Consider the following 21,282-nt stretch of genomic DNA (forward strand, 5'->3'; position numbering starts at 1 on the left):
ACTCCCCAGCATACTACTGGCAAACGTGCAGTCCCTGGACAACAAAATCGGCAAACTCGGGGCACGAATCTCTTTCCAGCGAGAGACACGGGGCTGCTGTGTCATCTGCCTCACAGAGTCCTGGCTATCAGCAGAGATTCCCAACGAGGTCATTGAGCCCGCGAGCTTCTCTGTGCACTGCATGGACAGAACAAAGGACCTGTCTGGGAAGAGCAAAGGGGAGGTGTATATTTTATGATCAGCAATGCTTGGTGTGATCAGAGGAATGTGCACTTCATCGAGTCTTTCTGCTCCACAGACTTGGAATATCTAATCATCTCGTGCAGACCGATGTGGCTGCCTAGAGAGATTTCAGGGCTCACTGTCACCACCCTGTACATCCCATCACAGGCTCATACAGAGCTGTTGCTTGGGAAACTGTTCGAGGCTTTTAACTGGCAGGAGACGGCGTGCCCGGAGGCCGCCTCCATTGTTATGGTATGGTATTTAAATTCTATAAGGGGGCTAAGCATCTAAGATTTTCACTCACTTTCCATCTGTGTAAATGTGATGTGAAAATAAACATGATTTGATTTGATTATCATATAATGTGTTTATTAGCAATGCAATATCCTTGACTGGAAATGAGCAGAAATCCTTCAAAAAGCATTTCCCAAATGCATTTCTTTCATGAAAAAGCACATTTAACTGGTACTAAGTAATGAACATTTAAAAGACTTTTGCAACACAAGGTCTTGCGCTTTGAAAACAATGAGGTAATGAGGCCTAATTGGGACCTGTCAATTGTTCATCACCTCAACAAACAGGTGATGTGAGCACGTCATCCAAGCAGCCAATAGGGAGAGGTGGGGCAGGTGCATTTTGATGATATTAAAGGAACATGTGGCTGCTTGGAGAAGTAGGACAGAAACATTTGTCTGTTTTTGAGGGTGGCCAGGGTTGTTTTTGGAGCTTTGATTTTTGCAATGGCAGAAACACTCTGGAAGCCTTTGTGGTATGTCGATTTCATTTAGTGATATTTAACAGAAAACAGCTTGCTTTCTTTGTTAATTATATCTGTTTTCAACAGGATTTTGTTACTAGTACTGAGTTATGCTGATGCAGGAAGTGGTAAGTTTTCACTCTCCATTAGCAAGATGAAAAGTTCTAACAAACTACATGCTTTGAATGTGAACTATACTTAGTTTACAGGCATCATTGTACAAAAGATGGTGCTCAGGATGGGAGCACTGAAAGTACTACTGCTCAGACAAGCTCTGATTCTGGATTTGTGCCTAGTCAAGAAGCTTATTTTGAGGAAACCCAGGACTTCTCAAAAACTCAGGCCTTTGATAGTAGTTTGACCAATGCAGGCTCAAGGGCATTCAGTTTTCAGGGAACTACCTACACCTCAAGCTTTCAGCCACTAACTAGGGATCTTAAGCCTGCCCTAAGCACCTCCTTCCAACAAGCCTCAGACCAGTCTGTGCAGACAGCATACCAGCAGGCAGGTTCAGCCCGGCCTGTCCAGAGCAGCTGCCGACGGGTAGCTTCAGCCCGGCCTGTAGCGAGCGGCTACCAACACGTGGCTTCAGTCCGGCCTGTAGCGAGCGGCTACGAACAGGTTGCTTCCGCCCGGCCTGAAGCGAGCAGCTACCAACAGGTTGCTTCCGCCCAGCCTGTAGCGAGCAGCTACCAACGCGTGGCTTCAGCCCAGCCTGTCCCATCTGCTTCCCAGAGAGTATCGTCCGCCCAGCCTGTAGCGAGCAGCTACCAACACGTGGCTTTAGCCCAGCCTGTCCCATCTGCTTCCCAGAGAGTATCTTCAGCCCAGCCTGTCAAGAGCAGCTACCAACAGGTGGCTTCACCCCAGCCTGTCCCGAGCAGCTACCATCAGGTGGCTTCAACCCAGCCTCTCCCATCTGCTTCCCAGAGAGTATCTTCCGCCCAGCCTGTAGCGAGCAGCTACCAACAGGTGGCTTCCGCCCAGCCTGTAGCGAGCAACTACCAACAGGTGGCTTCCGCCCAGCCTGGGGCGAGCAGCTACCAACACGTGGTTTCAGCCCGGCCTGTCCCATCTGCTTCCCAGAGAGTATCTTCAGCTCAACCTGTACAGAGCAGCTATCAGTCTGGCCTTTCTTCCCCAAGTGTTGGCTTTGGTTCTAGTGCTGTGGGAACCGGATAAAGTGCTTCGAGTCTGTACAGCTCTCAGGACGTTTCCTCTACTTCAACCTATAAGCCCTCTGTTGGCGCTCTAGGACTTGCCCAAAGCACGTACCAGCAGGGAGTTTCATATCGGCCTGTGCAGAGCACTTTGCCATCCAGCTTTGTTTCTAGGGCACATCCATACGCCTCAAGCTTTAAGCCCTCTACTAGCACTTCAAAGCCAGTCCAAAGCGGCTACCAGCAAAAAGCATCAGATCAGCCTGTCCAAACTGCTTCCCAGAGAGTATCTTCATCCCAGCCTGTAACAAGCAGCTACCAACAGGTTGCTTCATCCCAGCCTGTAGCAAGCAGCTACCAACAGGTGGCTTCAGCCTGGCCTGTCCCATCTGCTTCCCAGAGAGTATCTTCAGCCCAGCCTGTCCAGTCAGCATACCAGCAGGTAGCTTCCACACAGCCTGTGTGGCGTAGTTCTCCACCTAGCTTTGTTTCCCAAAAGGTTGGCTTTGATTCTAGTGCAGTGGGATTAAGTGGCTCAAGGGCATATTCTTACACCACAAGCTTGAAGCCCTCTACTAGTGCTTCACAGCCTGTGCAAAGCACCTACCAGCAAAAGCCTGTCCAAACTGCTTCCCAGAGCATATCTTCAGCTCAGCCTGTACTGAGCAGCTATCGGTCTGGCCTTTATTCCCAAAATGTTGGCTTTGATTCTAGTGTGGGGACAGGCTCCGGGGTGTCCTCCTATACCTCAAGCTTTAGGCCCCCCACCAGCATTTCTAAGCCTGTCCCAAGCAGCTACCAGCAAGTAACTTTATCCCAGCCAGCTCAGAGTAGCTACCCGCCTGAAGCTGCTTCCCAAAATATTAGAATGGATTCTTCTTTGACTGAAGTGGTAGGAAGTGTCTTGAGAAATGACTACGGTTCTGAAGTAGCTACAACTGGATTAAACTACAGGCCTTTCACCAGCATATCTACACCTTCCCAAAGTACTTGCCGACAGGTGACTGCAGCCCAGCCCGTTCAGAGCCGATACCAAGATGTGCCTTTTTCCCAAACCAGCTATGGTGCTAGTTTGAGTGGTGTGACTTCAACTGGTTCAAGGAGTCTGTATACCCCTTCAGACTCGGTGGCTTCTGCTCAAGCGTTCAGATCACCATATTCCTATGCTCAGGCTTTGAGTTCCCTAGACAACTCTCAACCCTCTGCTGGCTCTCCAAGATTAACATGGACACAAAAGGTGCTGGAGTAGCTGATAGCTTCCACTCCATGGTAAGTCTATTCTTAATTTGTTTCAGCTCGTCTCAATTTTGTGCACCTGCACGTGTTGAATTTGTACTGTTTCCGCTTTCAGGTGGGATTGTCGCAGCAGCTGAACCTTTGATTCAAAACTTTCTAAATAAATATTCAACTCTTTTGGGATGTCTTGTGTTTTGTTCTAAATGCAAGTGTTCGGGAAGTTTATTTGGGGCTCTAAGACAATCTGTTGACTTTTGGGTCATCTGGTTATTAAAGTAAAAGGTAAGCTCAGTTATTGGCCACTGTTGGGAAGGTGGGTTAAAGAGGAATATGGAGTTGGTGGGAGGGTGTCTTGGCTTAATTCATTCATTACTGAAAATGAGATCTAATGTTTTGTGAAGGGAGGGGGGACCCTTGAGTGGTCATGACATGCTTAAGCATGAGGTGGAGGTTAAACTCTCTTCAGAAGATCAAGATTAGTGAATGACTCAATGGGTTGACTTTCAGAAAACAGTGGCTATAAAAATAGCTACAGCCTTGGAAATACGCATTCCCTTTTGGAGCAAGAAGGTTACTGGTGTAGTTTGATCCCATTGCACAAATAAAGATGCCCACAGAAAGAAATATTTCTCTAAGAATCGCAGAAATTTGTGGAAGGGAGTAGGATTTTGGGATCATACATTTTCTATTAGACACCACCACCAACTTGCCACTGATGTATTCAGGTGTGTCATAAGAAAAGGGGCAAAAGAATAGAGCTTTTGTTCTGAATCCAGAGGAGAACTGCAGCCTACAGTAACTAACTGCCACTAGCTTTCATTATCACAGGTAGTCTGCCTCATATTTTAATCTCATAAAATAAAGATTAAACCAAAGTTGCTCTGTGCTATATTTCTCTAACAATATAATTGAAAAGAAAATCAATTTTGAATCTGATTCATCAAGCAACAGCAGTCACGAAGGTTTAAAACCTTTTTACTGAGCAAAAATCTTTTAGATGGCAACGTAGTGATATAAAATTGCAGAAAATTATTGTTGCAAGCGTACGCTCAGAAATCAGACACCCTCAATCTTCCAAAAGACATATTAAATGGGTATTCTGGCATCTTATTTTGTCTGACATCTTTTGTGACTGACATGTATGAAAGTAACCTGTCCAAGATGGTGCCGAGCACGGCTGCCGTGTTGCGAGCTCCCTTGACTTCGGATTGTTGTGCAATTTTGTTTTTATTTGTGACACTTTTGCAGTCGATGTTGCCAGCACATTCGTTTATGACAGAAAAACACTTGTGGAAATCAGTTTGACGATCACCCACTGAAAACCAGACTTTGAATTCCTGAACGCAGATCCATTGTTCAGGAACCTCAAAGAGGCACCGTTCATCTGGGCCGACCGGCCGAGGAAACGCCGCAGACGCAGGAAAAGAGGCAGGACAGCCTGCGTTCTGGTCAGGCTGAGACGGCGTGCTAGTCGCCCCCTACTCCCCAGCATACTACTGGCAAACGTGCAGTCCCTGGACAACAAAATCGGCAAACTCGGGGCACGAATCTCTTTCCAGCGAGAGACACGGGGCTGCTGTGTCATCTGCCTCACAGAGTCCTGGCTATCAGCAGAGATTCCCAACGAGGTCATTGAGCCCGCGAGCTTCTCTGTGCACTGCATGGACAGAATAAAGGACCTGTCTGGGAAGAGCAAAGGGGAGGTGTATATTTTATGATCAGCAATGCTTGGTGTGATCAGAGGAATGTGCACTTCATCGAGTCTTTCTGCTCCACAGACTTGGAATATCTAATCATCTCGTGCAGACCGATGTGGCTGCCTAGAGAGATTTCAGGGCTCACTGTCACCACCCTGTACATCCCATCACAGGCTCATACAGAGCTGTTGCTTGGGAAACTGTTCGAGGCTGTTAACTGGCAGGAGACGGCGTGCCCGGAGGCCGCCTCCATTGTTATGGTATGGTATTTAAATTCTATAAGGGGGCTAAGCATCTAAGATTTTCACTCACTTTCCACCTGTGTAAATGTGATGTGAAAATAAACATGATTTGATTTGATTATCATATAATGTGTTTATTAGCAATGCAATATCCTTGACTGGAAATGAGCAGAAATCCTTCAAAAAGCATTTCCCAAATGCATTTCTTTCATGAAAAAGCACATTTAACTGGTACTAAGTAATGAACATTTAAAAGACTTTTGCAACACAAGGTCTTGCGCTTTGAAAACAATGAGGTAATGAGGCCTAATTGGGACCTGTCAATTGTTCATCACCTCAACAAACAGGTGATGTGAGCACGTCATCCAAGCAGCCAATAGGGAGAGGTGGGGCAGGTGCATTTTGATGATATTAAAGGAACATGTGGCTGCTTGGAGAAGTAGGACAGAAACATTTGTCTGTTTTTGAGGGTGGCCAGGGTTGTTTTTGGAGCTTTGATTTTTGCAATGGCAGAAACACTCTGGAAGCCTTTGTGGTATGTCGATTTCATTTAGTGATCTTTAACAGAAAACAGCTTGCTTTCTTTGTTAATTATATCTGTTTTCAACAGGATTTTGTTACTAGTACTGAGTTATGCTGATGCAGGAAGTGGTAAGTTTTCACTCTCCATTAGCAAGATGAAAAGTTCTAACAAACTACATGCTTTGAATGTGAACTATACTTAGTTTACAGGCATCATTGTACAAAAGATGGTGCTCAGGATGGGAGCACTGAAAGTACTACTGCTCAGACAAGCTCTGATTCTGGATTTGTGCCTAGTCAAGAAGCTTATTTTGAGGAAACCCAGGACTTCTCAAAAACTCAGGCCTTTGATAGTAGTTTGACCAATGCAGGCTCAAGGGCATTCAGTTTTCAGGGAACTACCTACACCTCAAGCTTTCAGCCACTAACTAGGGATCTTAAGCCTGCCCTAAGCACCTCCTTCCAACAAGCCTCAGACCAGTCTGTGCAGACAGCATACCAGCAGGCAGGTTCAGCCCGGCCTGTCCAGAGCAGCTACCATCAGGTGGCTTCAACCCGGCCTGTAGCGAGCGGCTACCAACACGTGGCTTCAGTCCGGCCTGTAGCAAGCGGCTACCAACAGGTTGCTTCCGCCCGGCCTGAAGCGAGCAGCTACCAACAGGTTGCTTCCGCCCGGCCTGTAGCGAGCAGCTACCAACGCGTGGCTTCAGCCCAGCCTGTCCCATCTGCTTCCCAGAGAGTATCGTCCGCCCAGCCTGTCCCGAGCAGCTACCATCAGGTGGCTTCCGCCCAGCCTTTCCCGAGCAGCTACCATGAGGTGGCTTCAACCCAGCCTCTCCCATCTGCTTCCCAGAGAGTATCTTCCGCCCAGCCTGTAGCGAGCAGCTACCATCAGGTGGCTTCCGCCCAGCCTGTCCTGAGCAGCTACCATCAGGTGGCTTCAACCCAGCCTGTCCCATCTGCTTCCCAGAGAGTATCTTCCGCCCAGCCTGCAGCGAGCAGCTACCAACAGGTGGCTTCCGCCCAGCCTGTAGCGAGCAGCTACCAACAGGTGGCTTCCGCCCAGCCTGTAGCGAGCAGCTACCAACAGGTGGCTTCCGCCCAGCCTGTAGCGAGCAGCTACCAACACGTGGCTTCAGCTCAACATGTAGCGAGCAGCTACCAAAAGGTGGCTTCAGCCTGGCCTGTCCCATCTGCTTCCCAGAGAGTATCTTCAGCCCAGCCTGTAGCGAGCAGCTACCAACAGGTTGCTTCAGCTCAACCTCTAGCGAGCAGCTTCCAACAGGTGGCATCAGCCCCGCTTTTCCCATCTGCTTCCCAGAGAGCATCTTCAGCCCAGCCTGGAGCGAGCAGCTACCAACAGGTGGCTTCCGCCCAGCCTGGAGCGAGCAGCTACCAACAGGTGGCTTCCGCCCAGCCTGGAGCGAGCAGCTACCAACAGGTGGCTTCCGCCCAGCCTGGAGCGAGCAGCTACCAACAGGTGGCTTCCGCCCAGCCTGGAGCGAGCAGCTACCATCAGGTGGCTTCCGCCCAGCCTGGAGCGAGCAGCTACCAACACGTGGTTTCAGCCCGGCCTGTCCCATCTGCTTCCCAGAGAGTATCTTCAGCTCAACCTGTACAGAGCAGCTATCAGTCTGGCCTTTCTTCCCCAAGTGTTGGCTTTGGTTCTAGTGCTGTGGGAACCGGACAAAGTGCTTCGAGTCTGTACAGCTCTCAGGACGTTTCCTCTACTTCAACCTATAAGCCCTCTGTTGGCGCTCTAGGACTTGCCCAAAGCACGTACCAGCAGGGAGTTTCATATCGGCCTGTGCAGAGCACTTTGCCATCCAGCTTTGTTTCTAGGGCACATCCATACGCCTCAAGCTTTAAGCCCTCTACTAGCACTTCAAAGCCAGTCCAAAGCGGCTACCAGCAAAAAGCATCAGATCAGCCTGTCCAAACTGCTTCCCAGAGAGTATCTTCATCCCAGCCTGTAACAAGCAGCTACCAACAGGTTGCTTCATCCCAGCCTGTAGCAAGCAGCTACCAACAGGTGGCTTCAGCCTGGCCTGTCCCATCTGCTTCCCAGAGAGTATCTTCAGCCCAGCCTGTCCAGTCAGCATACCAGCAGGTAGCTTCCACACAGCCTGTGTGGCGTAGTTCTCCACCTAGCTTTGTTTCCCAAAAGGTTGGCTTTGATTCTAGTGCAGTGGGATTAAGTGGCTCAAGGGCATATTCTTACACCACAAGCTTGAAGCCCTCTACTAGTGCTTCACAGCCTGTGCAAAGCACCTACCAGCAAAAGCCTGTCCAAACTGCTTCCCAGAGCATATCTTCAGCTCAGCCTGTACTGAGCAGCTATCGGTCTGGCCTTTATTCCCAAAATGTTGGCTTTGATTCTAGTGCGGGGACAGGCTCCGGGGTGTCCTCCTATACCTCAAGCTTTAGGCCCCCCACCAGCATTTCTAAGCCTGTCCCAAGCAGCTACCAGCAAGTAACTTTATCCCAGCCAGCTCAGAGTAGCTACCCGCCTGAAGCTGCTTCCCAAAATATTAGAATGGATTCTTCTTTGACTGAAGTGGTAGGAAGTGTCTTGAGAAATGACTACGGTTCTGAAGTAGCTACAACTGGATTAAACTACAGGCCTTTCACCAGCATATCTACACCTTCCCAAAGTACTTGCCGACAGGTGACTGCAGCCCAGCCCGTTCAGAGCCGATACCAAGATGTGCCTTTTTCCCAAACCAGCTATGGTGCTAGTTTGAGTGGTGTGACTTCAACTGGTTCAAGGAGTCTGTATACCCCTTCAGACTCGGTGGCTTCAGTGGCTTCTGCTCAAGCGTTCAGATCACCATATTCCTATGCTCAGGCTTTGAGTTCCCTAGACAACTCTCAACCCTCTGCTGGCTCTCCAAGATTAACATGGACACAAAAGGTGCTGGAGTAGCTGATAGCTTCCACTCCATGGTAAGTCTATTCTTAATTTGTTTCAGCTCGTCTCAATTTTGTGCACCTGCACGTGTTGAATTTGTACTGTTTCCGCTTTCAGGTGGGATTGTCGCAGCAGCTGAACCTTTGATTCAAAACTTTCTAAATAAATATTCAACTCTTTTGGGATGTCTTGTGTTTTGTTCTAAATGCAAGTGTTCGGGAAGTTTATTTGGGGCTCTAAGACAATCTGTTGACTTTTGGGTCATCTGGTTATTAAAGTAAAAGGTAAGCTCAGTTATTGGCCACTGTTGGGAAGGTGGGTTAAAGAGGAATATGGAGTTGGTGGGAGGGTGTCTTGGCATAATTCATTCATTACTGAAAATGAGATCTAATGTTTTGTGAAGGGAGGGGGGACCCTTGAGTGGTCATGACATGCTTAAGCATGAGGTGGAGGTTAAACTCTCTTCAGAAGATCAAGATTAGTGAATGACTCAATGGGTTGACTTTCAGAAAACAGTGGCTATAAAAATAGCTACAGCCTTGGAAATACGCATTCCCTTTTGGAGCAAGAAGGTTACAGGTGTAGTTTGATCCCATTGCACAAATAAAGATGCCCACAGAAAGAAATATTTCTCTAAGAATCGCAGAAATTTGTGGAAGGGAGTAGGATTTTGGGATCATACATTTTCTATTAGACACCACCACCAACTTGCCACTGATGTATTCAGGTGTGTCATAAGAAAAGGGGCAAAAGAATAGAGCTTTTGTTCTGAATCCAGAGGAGAACTGCAGCCTACAGTAACTAACTGCCACTAGCTTTCATTATCACAGGTAGTCTGCCTCATATTTTAATCTCATAAAATAAAGATTAAACCAAAGTTGCTCTGTGCTATATTTCTCTAACAATATAATTGAAAAGAAAATCAATTTTGAATCTGATTCATCAAGCAACAGCAGTCATGAAGGTTTAAAACCTTTTTACTGAGCAAAAATCTTTTAGATGGCAACGTAGTGATATAAAATTGCACAAAATTTTTGTTGCAAGTGTACGCTCAGAAATCAGACACCCTCAATCTTCCAAAAGACATATTAAATGGGTATTCTGGCATCTTATTTTGTCTGACATCCTTTTGTGACTGACATGTATGAAAGTAACCTGTCCAAGATGGTGCCGAGCACGGCTGCCGTGTTGCGAGCTCCCTTGACTTCGGATTGTTGTGCAATTTTGTTTTTATTTGTGACACTTTTGCAGTCGATGTTGCCAGCACATTCGTTTATGACAGAAAAACACTTGTGGAAATCAGTTTGACGATCACCCACTGAAAACCAGACTTTGAATTCCTGAACGCAGATCCATTGTTCAGGAACCTCAAAGAGGCACCGTTCATCTGGGCCGACCGGCCGAGGAAACGCCGCAGACGCAGGAAAAGAGGCAGGACAGCCTGCGTTCTGGTCAGGCTGAGACGGCGTGCTAGTCGCCCCCTACTCCCCAGCATACTACTGGCAAACGTGCAGTCCCTGGACAACAAAATCGGCAAACTCGGGGCACGAATCTCTTTCCAGCGAGAGACACGGGGCTGCTGTGTCATCTGCCTCACAGAGTCCTGGCTATCAGCAGAGATTCCCAACGAGGTCATTGAGCCCGCGAGCTTCTCTGTGCACTGCATGGACAGAACAAAGGACCTGTCTGGGAAGAGCAAAGGGGAGGTGTATATTTTATGATCAGCAATGCTTGGTGTGATCAGAGGAATGTGCACTTCATCGAGTCTTTCTGCTCCACAGACTTGGAATATCTAATCATCTCGTGCAGACCGATGTGGCTGCCTAGAGAGATTTCAGGGCTCACTGTCACCACCCTGTACATCCCATCACAGGCTCATACAGAGCTGTTGCTTGGGAAACTGTTCGAGGCTGTTAACTGGCAGGAGACGGCGTGCCCGGAGGCCGCCTCCATTGTTATCGTATGGTATTTAAATTCTATAAGGGGGCTAAGCATCTAAGATTTTCACTCACTTTCCATCTGTGTAAATGTGATGTGAAAATAAACATGATTTGATTTGATTATCATATAATGTGTTTATTAGCAATGCAATATCCTTGACTGGAAATGAGCAGAAATCCTTCAAAAAGCATTTCCCAAATGCATTTCTTTCATGAAAAAGCACATTTAACTGGTACTAAGTAATGAACATTTAAAAGACTTTTGCAACACAAGGTCTTGCGCTTTGAAAACAATGAGGTAATGAGGCCTAATTGGGACCTGTCAATTGTTCATCACCTCAACAAACAGGTGATGTGAGCACGTCATCCAAGCAGCCAATAGGGAGAGGTGGGGCAGGTGCATTTTGATGATATTAAAGGAACATGTGGCTGCTTGGAGAAGTAGGACAGAAACATTTGTCTGTTTTTGAGGGTGGCCAGGGTTGTTTTTGGAGCTTTGATTTTTGCAATGGCAGAAACACTCTGGAAGCCTTTGTGGTATGTCGATTTCATTTAGTGATATTTAACAGAAAACAGCTTGCTTTCTTTGTTAATTATATCTGTTTTCAACAGGATTTTGTTACTAGTACTGAGTTATGCTGATGCAGGAAGTGGTAAGTTTTCACTCTCCATTAGCAAGATGAAAAGTTCTAACAAACTACATGCTTTGAATGTGAACTATACTTAGTTTACAGGCATCATTGTACAAAAGATGGTGCTCAGGATGGGAGCACTGAAAGTACTACTGCTCAGACAAGCTCTGATTCTGGATTTGTGCCTAGTCAAGAAGCTTATTTTGAGGAAACCCAGGACTTCTCAAAAACTCAGGCCTTTGATAGTAGTTTGACCAATGCAGGCTCAAGGGCATTCAGTTTTCAGGGAACTACCTACACCTCAAGCTTTCAGCCACTAACTAGGGATCTTAAGCCTGCCCTAAGCACCTCCTTCCAACAAGCCTCAGACCAGTCTGTGCAGACAGCATACCAGCAGGCAGGTTCAGCCCGGCCTGTCCAGAGCAGCTGCCGACAGGTAGCTTCAGCCCGGCCTGTCCCATCTGCTTCCCAGAGAGTATCTTCCGCCCAGCCTGTCCCGAGCAGCTACCATCAGGTGGCTTCCGCCCAGCCTGTCCCGAGCAGCTACCATCAGGTGGCTTCAACCCAGCCTCTCCCATCTGCTTCCCAGAGAGTATCTTCCGCCCAGCCTGTAGCGAGCAGCTACCAACAGGTGGCTTCCGCACAGCCTGTAGCGAGCAGCTACCAACAGGTGGCTTCCGCCCAGCCTGTCCCGAGCAGCTACCATCAGGTGGCTTCAACCCAGCCTGTCCCATCTGCTTCCCAGAGAGTATCTTCCGCCCAGCCTGTCCCATCTGCTTCCCAGAGAGTATCTTCCGCCCAGCCTGTAGCGAGCAGCTACCAACAGGTGGCTTCCGCCCAGCCTGTAGCGAGCAGCTACCAACAGGTGGCTTCCGCCCAGCCTGTAGCGAGCAGCTACCAACACGTGGCTTCAGCTCAACATGTAGCGAGCAGCTACCAAAAGGTGGCTTCAGCCTGGCCTGTCCCATCTGCTTCCCAGAGAGTATCTTCCGCCCAGCCTGTAGCGAGCAGCTACCAACAGGTTGCTTCAGCTCAGCCTCTAGCGAGCAGCTACCAACAGGTGGCTTCCGCCCAGCCTGTAGCGAGCAGCTACCAACACGTGGCTTCAGCTCAACCTGTAGCGAGCAGCTACCAAAAGGTGGCTTCAACCTGGCCTGTCCCATCTGCTTCCCAGAGAGTATCTTCAGCCCAGCCTGTAGCGAGCAGCTACCAACAGGTTGCTTCAGCTCAACCTCTAGCGAGCAGCTTCCAACAGGTGGCATCAGCCCCGCTTTTCCCATCTGCTTCCCAGAGAGCATCTTCAGCCCAGCCTGGAGCGAGCAGCTACCAACAGGTGGCTTCCGCCCAGCCTGGAGCGAGCAGCTACCAACAGGTGGCTTCCGCCCAGCCTGGAGCGAGCAGCTACCAACAGGTGGCTTCCGCCCAGCCTGGAGCGAGCAGCTACCAACAGGTGGCTTCCGCCCAGCCTGGAGCGAGCAGCTACCAACAGGTGGCTTCAACCCCGCTTTTCCCATCTGCTTCCCAGAGAGCATCTTCAGCCCAGCCTGTCCTGAGCAGCTACCAGCAGGTTGCTTCCGCCCAGCCTGTAGTGAGCAGCTACCAACGCGTGGCTTCAGCCCAGCCTGTCCCATCTGCTTCCCAGAGAGCATCTTCAGCCCAGCCTGTCCTGAGCAGCTACCAGCAGGTTGCTTCCGCCCAGCCTGTAGCGAGCAGCTACCAACAGTTGGCTTCCGCCCAGCCTGTAGCGAGCAGCTACCATCAGGTTGCTTCCGCCCAGCCTGTAGCGAGCAGCTACCAACACGTGGTTTCAGCCCGGCCTGTCCCATCTGCTTCCCAGAGAGTATCTTCAGCTCAACCTGTACAGAGCAGCTATCAGTCTGGCCTTTCTTCCCCAAGTGTTGGCTTTGGTTCTAGTGCTGTGGGAACCGGACAAAGTGCTTCGAGTCTGTACAGCTCTCAGGACGTTTCCTCTACTTCAACCTATAAGCCCTCTGTTGGCGCTCTAGGACTTGCCCAAAGCACGTACCAGCAGGGAGTTTCATATCGGCCTGTGCAGAGCACTTTGCCATCCAGCTTTGTTTCTAGGGCACATCCATACGCCTCAAGCTTTAAGCCCTCTACTAGCACTTCAAAGCCAGTCCAAAGCGGCTACCAGCAAAAAGCATCAGATCAGCCTGTCCAAACTGCTTCCCAGAGAGTATCTTCATCCCAGCCTGTAACAAGCAGCTACCAACAGGTTGCTTCATCCCAGCCTGTAGCAAGCAGCTACCAACAGGTGGCTTCAGCCTGGCCTGTCCCATCTGCTTCCCAGAGAGTATCTTCAGCCCAGCCTGTCCAGTCAGCATACCAGCAGGTAGCTTCCACACAGCCTGTGTGGCGTAGTTCTCCACCTAGCTTTGTTTCCCAAAAGGTTGGCTTTGATTCTAGTGCAGTGGGATTAAGTGGCTCAAGGGCATATTCTTACACCACAAGCTTGAAGCCCTCTACTAGTGCTTCACAGCCTGTTCAAAGCACCTACCAGCAAAAGCCTGTCCAAACTGCTTCCCAGAGCATATCTTCAGCTCAGCCTGTCCCAAGCAGCTACCAGCAAGTAACTTTATCCCAGCCAGCTCAGAGTAGCTACCCGCCTGAAGCTGCTTCCCAAAATATTAGAATGGATTCTTCTTTGACTGAAGTGGTAGGAAGTGTCTTGAGAAATGACTACGGTTCTGAAGTAGCTACAACTGGATTAAACTACAGGCCTTTCACCAGCATATCTACACCTTCCCAAAGTACTTGCCGACAGGTGACTGCAGCCCAGCCCGTTCAGAGCCGATACCAAGATGTGCCTTTTTCCCAAACCAGCTATGGTGCTAGTTTGAGTGGTGTGACTTCAACTGGTTCAAGGAGTCTGTATACCCCTTCAGACTCGGTGGCTTCAGTGGCTTCTGCTCAAGCGTTCAGATCACCATATTCCTATGCTCAGGCTTTGAGTTCCCTAGACAACTCTCAACCCTCTGCTGGCTCTCCAAGATTAACATGGACACAAAAGGTGCTGGAGTAGCTGATAGCTTCCACTCCATGGTAAGTCTATTCTTAATTTGTTTCAGCTCGTCTCAATTTTGTGCACCTGCACGTGTTGAATTTGTACTGTTTCCGCTTTCAGGTGGGATTGTCGCAGCAGCTGAACCTTTGATTCAAAACTTTCTAAATAAATATTCAACTCTTTTGGGATGTCTTGTGTTTTGTTCTAAATGCAAGTGTTCGGGAAGTTTATTTGGGGCTCTAAGACAATCTGTTGACTTTTGGGTCATCTGGTTATTAAAGTAAAAGGTAAGCTCAGTTATTGGCCACTGTTGGGAAGGTGGGTTAAAGAGGAATATGGAGTTGGTGGGAGGGTGTCTTGGCTTAATTCATTCATTACTGAAAATGAGATCTAATGTTTTGTGAAGGGAGGGGGGACCCTTGAGTGGTCATGACATGCTTAAGCATGAGGTGGAGGTTAAACTCTCTTCAGAAGATCAAGATTAGTGAATGACTCAATGGGTTGACTTTCAGAAAACAGTGGCTATAAAAATAGCTACAGCCTTGGAAATACGCATTCCCTTTTGGAGCAAGAAGGTTACAGGTGTAGTTTGATCCCATTGCACAAATAAAGATGCCCACAGAAAGAAATATTTCTCTAAGAATCGCAGAAATTTGTGGAAGGGAGTAGGATTTTGGGATCATACATTTTCTATTAGACACCACCACCAACTTGCCACTGATGTATTCAGGTGTGTCATAAGAAAAGGGGCAAAAGAATAGAGCTTTTGTTCTGAATCCAGAGGAGAACTGCAGCCTACAGTAACTAACTGCCACTAGCTTTCATTATCACAGGTAGTCTGCCTCATATTTTAATCTCATAAAATAAAGATTAAACCAAAGTTGCTCTGTGCTATATTTCTCTAACAATATAATTGAAAAGAAAATCAATTTTGAATCTGATTCATCAAGCAACAGCAGTCATGAAGGTTTAAAACCTTTTTACTGAGCAAAAATCTTTTAGATGGCAACGTAGTGATATAAAATTGCACAAAATTTTTGTTGCAAGTGTACGCTCAGAAATCAGACACCCTCAATCTTCCAAAAGACATATTAAATGGGTATTCTGGCATCTTATTTTGTCTGACATCCTTTTGTGACTGACATGTATGAAAGTAACCTGTCCAAGATGGTGCCGAGCACGGCTGCCGTGTTGCGAGCTCCCTTGACTTCGGATTGTTGTGCAATTTTGTTTTTATTTGTGACACTTTTGCAGTCGATGTTGCCAGCACATTCGTTTATGACAGAAAAACACTTGTGGAAATCAGTTTGACGATCACCCACTGAAAACCAGACTTTGAATTCCTGAACGCAGATCCATTGTTCAGGAACCTCAAAGAGGCACCGTTCATCTGGGCCGACCGGCCGAGGAAACGCCGCAGACGCAGGAAAAGAGGCAGGACAGCCTGCGTTCTGGTCAGGCTGAGACGGCGTGCTAGTCGCCCCCTACTCCCCAGCATACTACTGGCAAACGTGCAGTCCCTGGACAACAAAATCGGCAAACTCGGGGCACGAATCTCTTTCCAGCGAGAGACACGGGGCTGCTGTGTCATCTGCCTCACAGAGTCCTGGCTATCAGCAGAGATTCCCAACGAGGTCATTGAGCCCGCGAGCTTCTCTGTGCACTGCATGGACAGAACAAAGGACCTGTCTGGGAAGAGCAAAGGGGAGGTGTATATTTTATGATCAGCAATGCTTGGTGTGATCAGAGGAATGTGCACTTCATCGAGTCTTTCTGCTCCACAGACTTGGAATATCTAATCATCTCGTGCAGACCGATGTGGCTGCCTAGAGAGATTTCAGGGCTCACTGTCACCACCCTGTACATCCCATCACAGGCTCATACAGAGCTGTTGCTTGGGAAACTGTTCGAGGCTGTTAACTGGCAGGAGACGGCGTGCCCGGAGGCCGCCTCCATTGTTATCGTATGGTATTTAAATTCTATAAGGGGGCTAAGCATCTAAGATTTTCACTCACTTTCCATCTGTGTAAATGTGATGTGAAAATAAACATGATTTGATTTGATTATCATATAATGTGTTTATTAGCAATGCAATATCCTTGACTGGAAATGAGCAGAAATCCTTCAAAAAGCATTTCCCAAATGCATTTCTTTCATGAAAAAGCACATTTAACTGGTACTAAGTAATGAACATTTAAAAGACTTTTGCAACACAAGGTCTTGCGCTTTGAAAACAATGAGGTAATGAGGCCTAATTGGGACCTGTCAATTGTTCATCACCTCAACAAACAGGTGATGTGAGCACGTCATCCAAGCAGCCAATAGGGAGAGGTGGGGCAGGTGCATTTTGATGATATTAAAGGAACATGTGGCTGCTTGGAGAAGTAGGACAGAAACATTTGTCTGTTTTTGAGGGTGGCCAGGGTTGTTTTTGGAGCTTTGATTTTTGCAATGGCAGAAACACTCTGGAAGCCTTTGTGGTATGTCGATTTCATTTAGTGATATTTAACAGAAAACAGCTTGCTTTCTTTGTTAATTATATCTGTTTTCAACAGGATTTTGTTACTAGTACTGAGTTATGCTGATGCAGGAAGTGGTAAGTTTTCACTCTCCATTAGCAAGATGAAAAGTTCTAACAAACTACATGCTTTGAATGTGAACTATACTTAGTTTACAGGCATCATTGTACAAAAGATGGTGCTCAGGATGGGAGCACTGAAAGTACTACTGCTCAGACAAGCTCTGATTCTGGATTTGTGCCTAGTCAAGAAGCTTATTTTGAGGAAACCCAGGACTTCTCAAAAACTCAGGCCTTTGATAGTAGTTTGACCAATGCAGGCTCAAGGGCATTCAGTTTTCAGGGAACTACCTACACCTCAAGCTTTCAGCCACTAACTAGGGATCTTAAGCCTGCCCTAAGCACCTCCTTCCAACAAGCCTCAGACCAGTCTGTGCAGACAGCATACCAGCAGGCAGGTTCAGCCCGGCCTGTCCAGAGCAGCTGCCGACAGGTAGCTTCAGCCCGGCCTGTCCCATCTGCTTCCCAGAGAGTATCTTCCGCCCAGCCTGTCCCGAGCAGCTACCATCAGGTGGCTTCCGCCCAGCCTGTCCCGAGCAGCTACCATCAGGTGGCTTCAACCCAGCCTCTCCCATCTGCTTCCCAGAGAGTATCTTCCGCCCAGCCTGTAGCGAGCAGCTACCAACAGGTGGCTTCCGCACAGCCTGTAGCGAGCAGCTACCAACAGGTGGCTTCCGCCCAGCCTGTCCCGAGCAGCTACCATCAGGTGGCTTCAACCCAGCCTGTCCCATCTGCTTCCCAGAGAGTATCTTCCGCCCAGCCTGTCCCATCTGCTTCCCAGAGAGTATCTTCCGCCCAGCCTGTAGCGAGCAGCTACCAACAGGTGGCTTCCGCCCAGCCTGTAGCGAGCAGCTACCAACAGGTGGCTTCCGCCCAGCCTGTAGCGAGCAGCTACCAACACGTGGCTTCAGCTCAACATGTAGCGAGCAGCTACCAAAAGGTGGCTTCAGCCTGGCCTGTCCCATCTGCTTCCCAGAGAGTATCTTCCGCCCAGCCTGTAGCGAGCAGCTACCAACAGGTTGCTTCAGCTCAGCCTCTAGCGAGCAGCTACCAACAGGTGGCTTCCGCCCAGCCTGTAGCGAGCAGCTACCAACACATGGCTTCAGCTCAACCTGTAGCGAGCAGCTACCAAAAGGTGGCTTCAACCTGGCCTGTCCCATCTGCTTCCCAGAGAGTATCTTCAGCCCAGCCTGTAGCGAGCAGCTACCAACAGGTTGCTTCAGCTCAACCTCTAGCGAGCAGCTTCCAACAGGTGGCATCAGCCCCGCTTTTCCCATCTGCTTCCCAGAGAGCATCTTCAGCCCAGCCTGGAGCGAGCAGCTACCAACAGGTGGCTTCCGCCCAGCCTGGAGCGAGCAGCTACCAACAGGTGGCTTCCGCCCAGCCTGGAGCGAGCAGCTACCAACAGGTGGCTTCCGCCCAGCCTGGAGCGAGCAGCTACCAACAGGTGGCTTCAACCCCGCTTTTCCCATCTGCTTCCCAGAGAGCATCTTCAGCCCAGCCTGTCCTGAGCAGCTACCAGCAGGTTGCTTCCGCCCAGCCTGTAGTGAGCAGCTACCAACGCGTGGCTTCAGCCCAGCCTGTCCCATCTGCTTCCCAGAGAGCATCTTCAGCCCAGCCTGTCCTGAGCAGCTACCAGCAGGTTGCTTCCGCCCAGCCTGTAGCGAGCAGCTACCAACAGTTGGCTTCCGCCCAGCCTGTAGCGAGCAGCTACCATCAGGTTGCTTCCGCCCAGCCTGTAGCGAGCAGCTACCAACACGTGGTTTCAGCCCGGCCTGTCCCATCTGCTTCCCAGAGAGTATCTTCAGCTCAACCTGTACAGAGCAGCTATCAGTCTGGCCTTTCTTCCCCAAGTGTTGGCTTTGGTTCTAGTGCTGTGGGAACCGGACAAAGTGCTTCGAGTCTGTACAGCTCTCAGGACGTTTCCTCTACTTCAACCTATAAGCCCTCTGTTGGCGCTCTAGGACTTGCCCAAAGCACGTACCAGCAGGGAGTTTCATATCGGCCTGTGCAGAGCACTTTGCCATCCAGCTTTGTTTCTAGGGCACATCCATACGCCTCAAGCTTTAAGCCCTCTACTAGCACTTCAAAGCCAGTCCAAAGCGGCTACCAGCAAAAAGCATCAGATCAGCCTGTCCAAACTGCTTCCCAGAGAGTATCTTCATCCCAGCCTGTAACAAGCAGCTACCAACAGGTTGCTTCATCCCAGCCTGTAGCAAGCAGCTACCAACAGGTGGCTTCAGCCTGGCCTGTCCCATCTGCTTCCCAGAGAGTATCTTCAGCCCAGCCTGTCCAGTCAGCATACCAGCAGGTAGCTTCCACACAGCCTGTGTGGCGTAGTTCTCCACCTAGCTTTGTTTCCCAAAAGGTTGGCTTTGATTCTAGTGCAGTGGGATTAAGTGGCTCAAGGGCATATTCTTACACCACAAGCTTGAAGCCCTCTACTAGTGCTTCACAGCCTGTGCAAAGCACCTACCAGCAAAAGCCTGTCCAAACTGCTTCCCAGAGCATATCTTCAGCTCAGCCTGTACTGAGCAGCTATCGGTCTGGCCTTTATTCCCAAAATGTTGGCTTTGATTCTAGTGCGGGGACAGGCTCCGGGGTGTCCTCCTATACCTCAAGCTTTAGGCCCCCCACCAGCATTTCTAAGCCTGTCCCAAGCAGCTACCAGCAAGTAACTTTATCCCAGCCAGCTCAGAGTAGCTACCCGCCTGAAGCTGCTTCCCAAAATATTAGAATGGATTCTTCTTTGACTGAAGTGGTAGGAAGTGTCTTGAGAAATGACTACGGTTCTGAAGTAGCTACAACTGGATTAAACTACAGGCCTTTCACCAGCATATCTACACCTTCCCAAAGTACTTGCCGACAGGTGACTGCAGCCCAGCCCGTTCAGAGCCGATACCAAGATGTGCCTTTTTCCCAAACCAGCTATGGTGCTAGTTTGAGTGGTGTGACTTCAACTGGTTCAAGGAGTCTGTATACCCCTTCAGACTCGGTGGCTTCAGTGGCTTCTGCTCAAGCGTTCAGATCACCATATTCCTATGCTCAGGCTTTGAGTTCCCTAGACAACTCTCAACCCTCTGCTGGCTCTCCAAGATTAACATGGACACAAAAGGTGCTGGAGTAGCTGATAGCTTCCACTCCATGGTAAGTCTATTCTTAATTTGTTTCAGCTCGTCTCAATTTTGTGCACCTGCACGTGTTGAATTTGTACTGTTTCCGCTTTCAGGTGGGATTGTCGCAGCAGCTGAACCTTTGATTCAAAACTTTCTAAATAAATATTCAACTCTTTTGGGATGTCTTGTGTTTTGTTCTAAATGCAAGTGTTCGGGAAGTTTATTTGGGGCTCTAAGACAATCTGTTGACTTTTGGGTCATCTGGTTATTAAAGTAAAAGGTAAGCTCAGTTATTGGCCACTGTTGGGAAGGTGGGTTAAAGAGGAATATGGAGTTGGTGGGAGGGTGTCTTGGCTTAATTCATTCATTACTGAAAATGAGATCTAATGTTTTGTGAAGGGAGGGGGGACCCTTGAGTGGTCATGACATGCTTAAGCATGAGGTGGAGGTTAAACTCTCTTCAGAAGATCAAGATTAGTGAATGACTCAATGGGTTGACTTTCAGAAAACAGTGGCTATAAAAATAGCTACAGCCTTGGAAATACGCATTCCCTTTTGGAGCAAGAAGGTTACAGGTGTAGTTTGATCCCATTGCACAAATAAAGATGCCCACAGAAAGAAATATTTCTCTAAGAATCGCAGAAATTTGTGGAAGGGAGTAGGATTTTGGGATCATACATTTTCTATTAGACACCACCACCAACTTGCCACTGATGTATTCAGGTGTGTCATAAGAAAAGGGGCAAAAGAATAGAGCTTTTGTTCTGAATCCAGAGGAGAACTGCAGCCTACAGTAACTAACTGCCACTAGCTTTCATTATCACAGGTAGTCTGCCTCATATTTTAATCTCATAAAATAAAGATTAAACCAAAGTTGCTCTGTGCTATATTTCTCTAACAATATAATTGAAAAGAAAATCAATTTTGAATCTGATTCATCAAGCAACAGCAGTCATGAAGGTTTAAAACCTTTTTACTGAGCAAAAATCTTTTAGATGGCAACGTAGTGATATAAAATTGCACAAAATTATTGTTGCAAGCGTACGCTCAGAAATCAGACACCCTCAGTCTTCCAAAAGACATATTAAATGGGTATTCTGGCATCTTATTTTGTCTGACATCCTTTTGTGACTGACATGTATGAAAGTAACCTGTCCAAGATGGTGCCGAGCACGGCTGCCGTGTTGCGAGCTCCCTTGACTTCGGATTGTTGTGCAATTTTGTTTTTATTTGTGACACTT

At 48.3% G+C, this 21,282-nt stretch overlaps 4 protein-coding genes across 6 annotated transcripts; all 4 read left to right on the plus strand.

Moving 5' to 3' along the window:
• The first annotated feature begins 883 nt into the window (after positions 1 to 883).
• On the plus strand, positions 884 to 2,259 carry LOC119261909 (flocculation protein FLO11-like). The gene is made up of 3 exons (XM_037532007.1): positions 884 to 994; positions 1,070 to 1,110; positions 1,185 to 2,259. The coding sequence occupies exons 1-3, from the start codon at positions 966 to 968 to the stop codon at positions 2,162 to 2,164; spliced, it is 1,050 nt and encodes a 349-aa protein (XP_037387904.1). The 5' UTR covers positions 884 to 965; the 3' UTR covers positions 2,165 to 2,259.
• Positions 2,165 to 14,530, plus strand: LOC119261943 (cell wall protein RBR3-like; the record flags this gene model as incomplete). Its single annotated transcript, XM_037532478.1, has 3 exons — positions 2,165 to 2,947; positions 13,913 to 14,385; positions 14,468 to 14,530. Coding segments are annotated over 2 exons (1,236 nt in total), but the record flags the coding sequence as incomplete, so codon positions are not given.
• LOC108439499 (endochitinase A-like) lies at positions 5,742 to 8,930 on the plus strand. Of its 2 annotated transcripts, XM_037532006.1 has the most exons (5): positions 5,742 to 5,852; positions 5,928 to 5,968; positions 6,043 to 7,202; positions 7,359 to 8,785; positions 8,868 to 8,930. In XM_037532006.1, exons 1-4 carry the CDS (start codon positions 5,824 to 5,826, stop codon positions 8,763 to 8,765), a joined length of 2,637 nt encoding a protein of 878 aa, XP_037387903.1. In that variant the 5' UTR covers positions 5,742 to 5,823; the 3' UTR covers positions 8,766 to 8,785; positions 8,868 to 8,930. The 2 variants fall into 2 exon arrangements, with proteins under 2 accessions (XP_037387903.1, XP_037387902.1); XM_037532005.1 differs by having other exon boundaries at positions 6,043 to 8,785.
• Positions 14,531 to 16,716: 2,186 nt separating the features above from the next.
• On the plus strand, positions 16,717 to 20,217 carry LOC119261908 (endochitinase A-like). 2 transcript variants are annotated; one of them, XM_037531988.1, is made up of 5 exons: positions 16,717 to 16,827; positions 16,903 to 16,943; positions 17,018 to 17,553; positions 17,593 to 20,072; positions 20,155 to 20,217. In XM_037531988.1, exons 1-4 carry the CDS (start codon positions 16,799 to 16,801, stop codon positions 20,050 to 20,052), a joined length of 3,066 nt encoding a protein of 1,021 aa, XP_037387885.1. In that variant the 5' UTR covers positions 16,717 to 16,798; the 3' UTR covers positions 20,053 to 20,072; positions 20,155 to 20,217. The 2 variants fall into 2 exon arrangements, with proteins under 2 accessions (XP_037387885.1, XP_037387883.1); XM_037531986.1 differs by having other exon boundaries at positions 17,018 to 20,072.
• The last annotated feature ends 1,065 nt before the right edge of the window (positions 20,218 to 21,282 follow it).

This window comes from Pygocentrus nattereri, chromosome 21, assembly GCF_015220715.1.
Source record: "Pygocentrus nattereri isolate fPygNat1 chromosome 21, fPygNat1.pri, whole genome shotgun sequence".
Lineage (NCBI taxonomy): Eukaryota > Metazoa > Chordata > Actinopteri > Characiformes > Serrasalmidae > Pygocentrus > Pygocentrus nattereri.